The following is a 12,422-nucleotide window of genomic DNA, read 5'->3' as shown; positions in this document are numbered from 1 at the left end:
CGTGGGGCCTGAACTCTGGGCCTGGGCGCTGTCCCTCAGCTCTTCAGCTCAAGGCTAGCGCTCTACCACTTGAGCCATAGCGCCACTTCCGGCTTTTTTCTTTTTTTCTTATGTGGTGCTGAGGAATCGAACCCAGGGCCTCATGCATGCAAGGCAAGCGCTCTACCACTGAGCCACCTTCCCAGCCCTAAACTACTACTTTCAACAGTGAAAAATTAAGACAGTCATAGAGACATTAAGAGTATATTATACTAAGGGGTTGGAGGCATGGCTCAGGTAGCAAAGCATCAGATAGAGTTCAAGTCCTGGTCTTGGACCAAAAACAAAAGAAGAGTATATATTAAAAGAAAATAATGGAAGAAGAATAAAAGAACAGTAGCTTAGAAAACTGTATGAGAGTATATATATTTGTATATGTTCCTTCAATAAGAATGTTTTAAATAAAAGCTACCAATAGTTATTATAAAACCTACCTCATGGATGTGCTTAGTTCTTTTCATAGAGTTTGGCATAAAAGCAGCTGATTTTTAAATGTTAAACTTACATACACACTTTTCAATTCTTTGTTCTCTACAGATTCAGGGAAATAGGTTTAGGAAATAGTTTCCCCCAAACACCAGTTTCACTTACATTATCATGTTTAAAAAAACACAACATCTTCAATTCCCGGAAGACTCTTTTGCAAGAGACCAGATTCTGGAAGACGTTGGGCATCTTTTTGAGTGCTACTCTCTTTCCATCTCTTGGATCTGTTACTGACCTAAAGAACAATATTTAGGGGGAAAAGAGACAAAGAAATCAATTCTAAACTTTGCTCTCCAATGTTTCAGGTTATGACAATAACTTTATCTTAAAATACTCAATTTTATATCAATATAATAACGTTGAAATAGAGTGAAAGAAGATAAAAAAATACTAGCCACGTTGTTGAAAAAAAAATCCCTGTCTAAACTTCTTAAAACATTTATCCTTTCTAAAAAAATCACAATACATCTCAGGAAGAAGGAATATTCGTGGTAAAGCCATTTTGAAGATGAGTATGCAGCAGGATACCACCTTCACCTGATCAAGGCCAAATTAGTTTTATGCTTCATTTTCAGCATAAAGGACACAAAGTGCAAGGAGTGTGGTAACTACCTAATAGTTCAATGTCCCATTTTCTGTTTTAGCTTTCTAAACACCTATATTCCTGTATTTTCTTATCTTTGAAATTGCAAGTATGATTTCCATTTTTCTGATGACTCAATAATATACATTAAGTCAAATAGTTAAAGAAACAAATCAATAAACCACCAACTGGACATCTGGCAACTGATATTCCATGAACTTTTTCCCACTGTTAATCTATCATACTAAGACTGTTCTTATAGAATCTATTCTTGTTTGATTTACTTAGATTCTTGCTTATTAATTCTCAACAATCATTTTCTTTCTTGATCAGATCATCTGTAACTTTAGGTTATCCCTCCCACCTGAGTCATTTTAAAGTTTCATCCATGTCATCAATGCTGTATATAAATTATTAATTAAACCTTAGAACAGGGCTAAGAATAGATCTTAGCAACAGTTACAGTGCTAGAAACCATCTTGAAAGTGACAACCAATCATTAATCTTGGATATGGTTTTCAATTAATTATTCACTAAATGAACTACAACCACTCAATTTCTTCATCTTGTCCACAAAAGAAAAAAAATCAGACAATTATCAAATTGCCTCTGAAAAGAAAATCTATCTAAAAGCCACCAAACTTCTTTATGAATTCATCTTAGTTATCACACTACTTCTTTTTTAACTGCTCACCAAACTCTTAAAATGATACATTCTAGTGGGGGGGGGTGGGGGGGGGTTGTGTGCCAATACAGGAGTTTAATCTTGCTCTCACTTGGCTTTTTCACCCAAGGCTGGCACTTGAGCCACAGCTCTTCTTCGGGCTTTTGTCTAGTTAACGAGATACAAAAGAGTCTCATGAATTTTCCTGCCCAGGCTGGCTCTGAACGGGGATCCAAAGAGCTCAATACTCCAGTGTAGCTAGGATTGCAGGTGTGAGCTACCAGCAAGCACTCTGCTTCTAGCATTTTTATTTTATTTATTTATTTATTGGGTCCGGTCGTGGGGCTTGAACTCTGGGCCTGGGCACTGTCCCTCAGCTCTTCAGCTCAAGGCTAGTGCTCTATCACTTGAGCCACAGCGCCACTTCTAGCTTTTTTCTTTTTGCTTATGTGGTGCTGAGGAATCCAACCCAGGGACTCATGCATGCAAGGCAAGTGCTCTACTACTAAGCCACCGTCCCAGCCCTCTAGTATTTTTAATTGAGAGCTCTTTTGCTGACTGAGAAGTTGGCAAAATATTTATCATAATATCATTTTTAATTTTATCTTCCTTTTTATTTTTTAAAGATAGAATTTTGCCAGGTGCCAGTGGCTCACACCTGTAATCCTAAACTACTCAGAAGGTTGAGATTTGATGCCAGCCTGGGCAAAAAGTACCTGAGATTCTTTTTTGTTTGTTTGTTTTTTGGTCCAGTTGTGGGGCCTGAACTTTGGGCCTGGCCACTGTTCCTCAGCTCTTCAGCTCAAGGCTAGTGCTCTACCACTTGAGCCGAAGCGCCACTTCTGGCTTTTTTCTTTTTGCTTATGTGGTGCTGAGGAATCGAACCCAGGGCCTCAGGCATGCAAGGCAAGCACTCTACCACTGAGCCACTTTCCCAGCCCCCCTACCTGAGATTCTTATCAATAATTAACCACTAGAAAATCAGAAGTGGTGCTGTGGTTTAAAGGGGTAGAGTACTAGCCTTGAGCAAAAAAGTTCAGGAGTTAAGTGGATGCTAAATCCAAAATGTTAGGTGATACGACAAAACTAACAGGACTTAAGAAACAAAGAACTCCCACTCATCTGGTCGAACCACTATTAAATATCCCCATGCAGCTGATCACATGTATGGTGTATAACATGTGTACACTGATATATGTTATAGACTGTGATAGACAATTTGCTCCAGGAAAGTTAGAATGAACTTGTGACTTTAAATGAGCATCATTATTCCACAATCCTGTGAAATTCGGGAAATTATGTAATCACTTAATCACAATAAAAAAAAAAAAGAACCTCAGGGAAGGTAGGGAGGGAAAGGATGGTGGGGGAAAACAATGGAGGGGGTAACAATGCTATGCTCAATAGGAAGTATACTCATTACCTTACTCATATAACTGTAACCCTCTGTATAGTATCTTTACAATAAAAATATATATATATATAAAAGATGTCCTTATACATTAGGAAATACATCTATTTGGAATCATTGGCACTATATACTTAACTTGTAGGAGCTCTAAAGTTTTAATTTTTACTCCAAATGGAAAACTACCTTAATATATAATTTGTTTGTACCTGTGATTCTGATTGTTACGATTGTTACATACATTTGTTTTTCTCAAATGTATAAGCCTACTAAAATAAATTAGCAAAACCACTAAAAAAAAAGTTCAGGAGTGCCCAAGCCTTTGAGTTCAAGCCCCACAACTAATCCCCTTCCTCTCCTTCACCCTCCCCCGTAAAAAAAAAAAAAAAAGTCTTGGTATGTAGGCCAGCTGGCTTTGAAAACTCATGATCTCTTTGCCTCAACCTATTGAGTGCTGGGATTACCAGTGTTCACCATGGGCATAGCTGTTTTTGTTGTTTTCTGTTTTGGGATTTTTTTTTGTTTTTTGTTTTATTTTGTTTTTTTTGCAGTGCTAGGCAAGTTCTCTACTACTAAGCATCAAACCCAGCCTTGAGTTTTCAATTAGGCCAAAAGACCTAATATTAAAGACTATTGCTTAGATAACAATCAAAACTTGCAAGGCACTTAAAATCCACATAAACTAGGATAGTAAGATAGGGTAAAAACTAAATATGTTATATACAAACTATTAGTTGAAAGCCTATTTCTGTTTCAATACCTACTTCTGTATTTAGCTAGCAGAGGACAAAAATATCAATGAAATCCAAAGAAAGGAAAATTTTGGATCACAGTTTATTTTCAAATGCCATGTCTCTTTTCTTCTTTGAGTACAATCAGTTGGTAGACTTCCCTCAATTTAGATTTGTCTGATCTTTTCTTAGGATTAGATTCAATTATGCATTTTTGACAAGGAGCAAAACAGAAGTATTATCTTCCCGGAGCCCAGGCCTCATTTCACCCTTCCTGGTGAAAACTCTAGTCACTTGGATGAGGTGCCTGCCAGGTTTCTCCACTCTACTATTGCTCCCTACTTTGTAATTATATATACATCCTTTTCCTCATCATTACTAGCTTTAGCTTCCATTGATGAGTTTTGTCTCAATCAATTATTATGACAGTTGACAAACAGTACTTTAATATCCAGCACAATAAGCATTAGTTTTCAAAAATGAATAGTTTAAGATGCTCTCTCCGAAGCCTCACACAACACTATATGTTCTGATTGGTCAACCTATTAAGCTGTTCTAAGAGAAATCCACTCTGGACATACTTGACATAGGCTTGTAATGTTTTAAGGTAAAATTTGCAAAGTGGCATTTTATTTTGTTTTATTATTCATGCAAAAGTCAGTCATGCCTATGGCTGGTAACAATGTAACTCTAATGAATGTGAATGGCAATGCAGTAATTTCACGCCACGTTGAGTTTGTTCTCCCTTAACTTGAGGTAGCAGATGCTTTGGTTCAGCACAAATAGTGCCACAGAGCGCAAATAAGTGTAGGCACATATTATATAGGAATTCTTTTATTCCTTTGTTATTTAAAGGCTTGCTTTGCAGTTTCTCTGCTGATCCAATACTCTGGTTATTACAAACTGCACTGGCAATGATGTACTTGCTACAGCTGTAGAGATAATAAACAACACTCAGGGTAACTTTCTTCATTTAAAAAAAAAAGAAAGAAGAAGAAAGAAGGAAGGAGGAGGAAGAAAGAGGAGAAAGAGGAAGTAGTCGTCCATAATACCCACAATTCACTTACTGGCCAGTTAACTAAATAATTGATCCCCAGCCTACTAGTGCATCTGATGTTTCATCTGATTACATTCTTAGAAACAGGTATTTACTTTCTAAGTTCACTCACACACACACACACACAACTCATTCTTAGGTATTTACTTAGGAAGCAAATACCTAAGTTTTAAGTTAATATGTTATTTTTCAAACACCCCTTTAAAATAATTGTTTTGTTGCTGTTCTGGTGCTGGTCTTAGGGCTTGAACTCAGGGCCTAGGTACTGTCCCTAAGCTTTTGTGTTCAATGCTAGTATTGTTCTACCACTTGAGCTACAGTTTCCCTTCTATCTTTTTGGTGGAAATAGGAGTCTTATGGATTTGTCTGCCCAGGCTGGCTTTGAACTATGATCCTCAGATCTCAGCTTCTTGAGTCCCTAGGATTATAGGCATGAGCCAATGGTGGCCTTAAAAGTTTTAAGAATGGCAAAGAAAGAATCCTTCACATCTTCCCAGAATGTTATCAATCCTTCTCATATTCTGAAGGTAAGTTCAACAATTTTTCTTCCTTTTTTGGGGGATGGGTCCTGGGGCTTGAACTCTGGGCCTGGGCGCTGTCCCTCAGCTCTTTAGCTCAAGGCGAGCACTCTACCACTTGAGCCACAGTGCCACTTCCGGTTTTCTGGTGGTCAACTGGAGATATGAGTTTCACGGACTTTCCTGCCCAAGCTGATTTTGAACAGTGATCCTCAGATCTCAGCCTCTTGAGTAGCTAGGATTATAGATAGGCATGAGCCACTGGCGCCCTGCAAGTTCAACTATTTTTAAATAGCCAGAAGAACCCATAAGATATTCTTCAGAGAGATACAAATCTTTTCAATAGGATTGTAACAAAACAGGAAGCTTTTTAGATCTGTTGTGGTCATTTTGACTTGAAATTTTCTTAATCCCAGGACACTGCCAGAAATCTGCTTAAGTCACTGACAAACAGGAAAACTGGAATAAACAAGATTGAAACTTCTTTGGGGATATTTTTCCCAGGTACTGAAATGTCACTTAAGACATCTTTAAACAGTCACATAAAACATTTTAAGTAGTAGCTTAAAATATCATTATTTTAGTTGGTAAGAATCTGAGACACTGTTAAGGTCCTCATTCATTCTTAGGTGAAGAGTCTTTTCACTAGATGTTTTTGGTACTTTTTCAAAGTTAATGTTTCTGATGCAGATTTTTTTTTGAGGGGGAGGGGAGAGGTCATGGGCCTGAACTCTGGGCCTGGGTGCTGTCCCTCAGCTCTTCAGCTCAAGGCTAGCACTCTACCACTTGAGGCACAGCGCCACTTCTGGCTTTTTTCTGCTTATGTGGTATTGAGGAATCGATCCCAGGGCCTCATGCATGCAAGGCAAGCGCTCTACCACTGAGCCACCTTCCGAGCCACTGATGCAGATTTTTACCTATTCAAAATAAATAATTTATAGTAAGAATATTTCAGCTTGGATTAAGAAAATCAAGTTCTTCTAATTCTATTCATGTAAAGTTATTATCATCAATCCTCTATTTTTTGCCACATATACTACAATTACCATGTCAACTGTTCCAGTACAGTATACATCTCAGTCACTGAATTCTCTTAACTAAACTCTAAATATTTAGATGATTGCTTTCTCATTCATTTTGGGATTATTTTTACTTGCATTTAGATTAACACGGCTTGAGAAAATAAACACTATCGCAAAAATTTTGACAAGTCTAGAAAATGTATCCTAATCATACCTTAATCCTTATGATATTCATGGGCATACTGAAGAGTTAAGGAATAAATTAAGAAATAAGGAATTTATTTTGATGCCTCTTTGTGCTTTTTAATCATAATTTTAACAGGCAATAGTTGTATTCATTCTGCAATAATTTAAAACTTGACACTATTTAAGAACAAACTCTTCTAGGCCTTCTTGCCCCCATTCTAGAAGACATATTAAAAAAGAATTCTCATCTTTCATATTTACATCATTTGTTCATCAGTTGAGTTCTGTTTTCTGAATTTTTGTTTGGTATTTGTTGTGCAAGCTATATGCATAAAAAAAGCAATTGCTCTCCTTTTTCCTCCAATATACATAAAATGGTTCCCAAAATTGTTCATCAATATTACAAGGAAAAAAGACCGTTAATGATACGTAAACCAAAGAAGGATACTCTTAGGGGAGGAACACAAAGGCACAATGCCTATGTGCCTCTGATCATATAAAATAACATTTATTGTAAACTCCAGAAATAGAAACAAGATGATTTTTCTTTGTTGTTTTGTCTTATTTTGTTATTGTTTGTTCATTTATGTCTTTGGGAGGGCAAGGGGGGGACACAGAAATGGAGGGACAAAGGGTGAATAAGTGCAGCAGTGATATTCACTGGACACTATGTGGAAAATGAACTATATAACTTGTGGGTGGGGCCAGGAGAGATCGAAGGAAGGGGTGACATTGTCCAAAAAGAAATGTATTCTTCACCTGATTTATGTAATTGTAACCCCTCTTATATCACCTTTACAATAACAATTTTAAAAATTAAAAAGAAAACAAAATCCCCAACACCTAAACCAAGGCAGCAAAATAGTTCATTCTTTTAATCACATCCTTCTAACTTTATTGGTCAGAACAGCAAAAGCATCTATATTTAACTAAAAGAGTTAAATATAAACTTAAACATCTCTCTCTTTTTTTTTTTTGTCAGTCGTGGGGCTTAAACGCTGGGCCTGGGCGCTGTTCTTCAGCTCTTCAGCTCAAGGCTAGCACTACTTCCAGTTTTCTGGTGGTTTATTTGAGATAAGAGTCTCACAGATTCACAGGCGTCCAGCTTATCCTTAACTCGTGTTGAAATAAAAAGCACTGGGCCATTATGATCTGTGGTGAAACATCCATGGGTACTGATAAAGAAGGAGGGACAAGCTGGGCACTGGTGGCTCAAGCCTGAAATCTTAGCTTCTCAGGAGGCTGAGAGCTGAGGATCGTGGTTCAAAGCCAGCCCAGGCAAGAAAGTCAGTGAGACTCTTGTCTCCAAATTAACCACCAGAAAACCAGAAGTGGCACTGTGGCTCAATTAGTAGAGTGCTCACCTTGAGCTGAAGAGCTGAAGGACAGCGCCCAGGCCCAGAGTTCAAGCCCCATGACTGACAAAAAAAAAAAAAAAAAGTGGGACAAAGAATTGGTAAGCAGACCAAAAACAGGTGGCTCAGGCCTGTAATCCTAAATTGAGGTTGAGACCTGAGGATCTCCAATTAAAAAGCTGTGGCTCAAGTGGTAGAACACTAGCCTTGAGCAAAAAAGTTTCAGCACATATGGGATGTGTAAGCACTATTATATTCAAAGACTCCAAGTATTTAAGACCCCTTTCAGTGATCCATCAATAATGCTGCATAAGTATAACTGAAAATTATTGTATATTAATTCCTACTGTTTCAAAATGATATATTGTTCTTCAGTCTCTGAATGAATTAGTTCCATCCATACTACACATGCTCTAGAAATATAAGGACTCTCCCTTCTCAGTCACCGTCAAGTATCTTGTAAGTCTGACCTACCAACAAGCGAGTACTCTGTCTTTTCAGTGAGATTTTTTTAATGTTTCAGGGTAAACATGATATATATAGTCCAATCTACCAGTTTTTCATGGCCAACTAGCCACAATCCTCTGTTTGAAGCGGACCTGTAAATATTGCACAGGGAGGAAACCAGTTGCAATGGAGGAAAGATTTCTGTGCAAAGTCACAAAGGAAAATAATTTCATCTTTGTTTTGAATTTTAACAACTTTGGGCAAGAAGAGGTCACAAATGGTCCCTAAAACTGTCACACAAAAATGTACTTGCTTTTAATCTCATTTATGACTTCCTGAAAGTCAAATATTTAGTAATGAAAAATACTGAATATGAAAGTTTTAAAAAATTAGGGAGTGGTGATTTTTGGAGCATACTAGGTCTATAAAATAGAAAAGAACACATGAAATAAAATAAGTTTTATTAACATGGTAGGTTTTTAACAGTGTGGCTTTGCAAGTATCAGAAGGCTAATGTGGAACTGAGGCTATGGCTCATCCACAGTAAGAAATGTGCTAGGAATGTGCCGGGCCTGGGTTTAGGTCCCCAGTGTCACATGCAAAAAAGTACAAATTTAAAAAGGAAGTTCACATTACCAGCAAAAACCTATTCTTGTCATAAGGGATACTTTATTTGTTTTTTTTTTCCTTTTCTTTTTTTGTCGGTCATGGGACTTGAACTCTGGGCTTGGGCACTATCCCTGAGCTCTTCAGCTCAAGGCGAGCGCTCTACCGCTTGAGCCCCAGCGCCACTTCCTAAGCCCTCTTCAGCTCAAGGCTAGTAGTATTCTACCATTTAAGCCACAGCGCCACTTCCAGTTTTCTGGTGGTTTATTGGAGATAAGAGTCTCATAGACTTTCCTGCCCAGGCTGGCTTTGAAGTGATCCTCAGATCTCAGCCTCCTGAGTAGCTAGGGTTAACTACTTAGGTGTGAGCCACTGGTGCCCGGCTAAGCTTGACAATTATTAAATCTGTGTGGCTGGTAACATAAAATGGGGTCTAACTAAATGAAAGTAAATAATGGTTGAAATTTTTCAAAAATGCAATTTCTAGAAATAGTATTTATAATAATATAAAATATTCACTATCTGAGATTAAAGCTAACAAAAGCCATGTTAGACTTCTACACAAAACAACTAAAAATTACTGAAAGAAATTAAAGAATAAAAGAAAAGATATAGGGGCTGGGAAGGTGGCTCAGTGGTAGGCACTTGCCTTGAATGTCTGAGGCCCTGGGTTCGATTCCTCAGCACCACATAAGCAAAAAGAAAAAAGCCAGAAGTGGTGCTGTGGCTCAAGTGGTAGAGCGCTAGCCTTGAGCTGAAGAGCTGAGGGACAGCGCCCAGGCCCAGAGTTCAGGCCCCACGACTGGACCCCCCCCCAAAAAAAAAAAGAGAGAGAGAGAGAAAAGAGAAAAGAGAAATTCATGGACAGGAAGATGCAATGTGGTAAAACTTTCAATTCTTGTCAGGCACTGGTGGCTCAAGCCTTTAATCCTAAACTAGCTGAGGGTTTGAGAAGGGAAGGTTGTATTTGAGGCTAGACAAGACAGAAAAGTTCATGAGAGCTCTTCATAGTAGTGTGTACCTGTCATCTAAGCTATGAGGGAGGCTGAGCTTGGGAAGTCCTGGTTTCAGACCAGCCCAGGCTGTCTCCCAGCTTCAAAGCCGGCCAATTAAACACTGATCTATAATACTAAGGATATATATCTCTGCAACCTATATTTTGCTTATGCCAACCGGCTTCATGATAGATTCTGACAACAGAGGGCTTTCAAGAGTGATTGTAAGGTTGGAGATGGAGGATGAGGCTTATTCCTTCCCCTGGGCTTCTTGGTCTGTTTCTTGTTTCTGTAAGTACTATCCCTGCAACTCTCTACCGGCAGAAGTAGTGCCTTCCAATCACAACAGCTGAATCTGGTTTACAGTTTTGTCAGCTTTTGCAGAACTAGTGTCCTTCAAATCAGATACTGACACTAGTGAGCCATATCCTCTCCTCAGTTGGCTGAATTTCTGTTGCTTGTGATCATAATTTTTAACAATGACAAGCACTTCCCGTATTCTCCCAGGTGTGAGGTAGAAACTGATACTTCTGTGATATCTCAGTACTCTCTTCTTGTCTTTGTAATTAATTGCCCAGATGACAACTTTATAGCTAATTAGCATTTTCCATATTGAACTCTAAGTATCTGATTGTAGTTTCTTTCTCCTGATTAGATCCAAGTAAATTCAATAGTCTTTTGAAAGCACAGAGTTATATGTTTTATTTTGTATGTTTTGTTTGCTTGTTTCTTGGTAATAAGCTTTGAACTCAGGGCCTGGCCACTGTTCCTAAGCTTTTATGCTCAAGGCTAGCATTTTACCACTTTGAGCCACAGCTTTACTTCCTGTTTTCTGGTGGTTAATTGGACATAAGAGTTTTACAGACTTTCTTGACAAAGCTAGCTTTGAACTGGGATCCTCAGTTCTCAGCCTCCTGAGTAGCCAGTATTACAGGCATGAACTACCAACGTCTGGAAAGAGTCCAATGGACTTTCCTTCCCAGGCTGACTTCAAAGACCCTTGAAACCACTATAATCAGATGTCAGCCTCCTGAGTAGCTAGCATATAGGCATGAGCCACTGACACTCAGCTAATAAGAAAGCTTTAAAAAAGAAAATTGTCCAGGGGCTGGGACGGTGGCTCAGTGGTAGAGTGCTTACCTTGCATGCATGAAGCCCTGGGTTCGATTCCTCAGCACCACATGAACAGAAAAAGCCAGAAGTGGCGCTGTGGCTCACATGGTAGAGTGCTAGCCTTGAGCCGAAGAGATCAGGGACAGTGCCCAACCCAGAGTTCAGGCCCCACAACCAAAAAAACAAACAAAACTATCCAATTAAATTTCCTAATAAAATTTTGTGGCTTGAAATCTGTATGAGTAACTTCTAAAGAGGTTGACTCTAGAAATTTTTCACATGGATATATATATACACACACACACACACACACACACACACACACACACACACACAGAGAGAGAGAGAGAGAGAGAGAGACAGAGACAGAGACAGACAGACAGACAGACAGACAGAGAACACTGTACCAGCCCATTGATTTATCACTTCTTTCCCTGTGCCACAGGTTCATTCTGTATAGTGTATTATACTATAATAATCTTCATATGTTTTGGTAGAATTTGCTTCCTTAAATTTTTTTTCCTTCATTACAAAAGAATGTTCTATTAAAAGGCAGAACAGAAATGGAATGTAAGCAGAATCTAGAACCACAGTTCTACTCCTAATTTCATCACGCTCCCCCTAGCTTCGTTCATTGTGAAGGAAACTGCTGAAGCACCACAATGTAGAGATATGCCTTAGGTTTTTTAATTAGTCTGTTAAAAAGGAGGAGGAAGAGGAGATCTCAAAATGAACTTTTAAAAAAGAAATACTACTAGAGACAAAAAGGATAGTTCACAATTAACAACAAATACCTCAGGTAAACATAGTAATTTAAAAAAATATGATCTAGGAGCCAGTGCTCATGTCCATAATCCTATTCAGGAGGCTGAGATCCAGGATTACAGTTCAAAGCCACCATGAACAACAAAAAAAAATCAGTGAGCTGGGCAGCACTGGTGGCTCACACCTGTAATCCTAGCTACTCAGGAGGTTGAGATCTGAGGATCATGGTTCAAAGCCAGCCCGGGCAGGAAAGTCCCATAAGACTATTATCTCCAATAAACCACCAGAAAACTGGAAGTGGAAAGGGGGGGGACCAAGATGGCGACGGGCAGTAGGGAAACGCCACAGCTCTCTCCAACCAAAAAGAGAGTTCGAGTTCCAACGCTTAATCTCCCCAAGAGACCGACAACAACAAAAAGACGAACACTCAGAGAAAAACCAGAGGTG

At 38.7% G+C, this 12,422-nt stretch overlaps 1 protein-coding gene across 1 annotated transcript in view; it reads right to left on the bottom strand.

Moving 5' to 3' along the window:
* Nlk (nemo-like kinase) overlaps window positions 1–12,422 on the bottom strand; it is a 155,493-nt gene that overhangs the window by 64,432 nt on the left and 78,639 nt on the right. Inside the window, exon 2 of the mRNA XM_013016290.1 lies at window positions 631–760. Within this exon, the coding sequence (XP_012871744.1) occupies window positions 631–760 (130 nt within the window). The remainder of the gene's footprint in view (window positions 1–630; window positions 761–12,422) is intronic.

This window comes from Dipodomys ordii, unplaced genomic scaffold (assembly GCF_000151885.1).
Source record: "Dipodomys ordii isolate 6190 unplaced genomic scaffold, Dord_2.0 Scaffold31, whole genome shotgun sequence".
Taxonomy (NCBI): domain Eukaryota; kingdom Metazoa; phylum Chordata; class Mammalia; order Rodentia; family Heteromyidae; genus Dipodomys; species Dipodomys ordii.
Note: the sequence above shows the minus strand (reverse complement) of the source record. Positions and strands in the feature narration are given on the sequence as shown.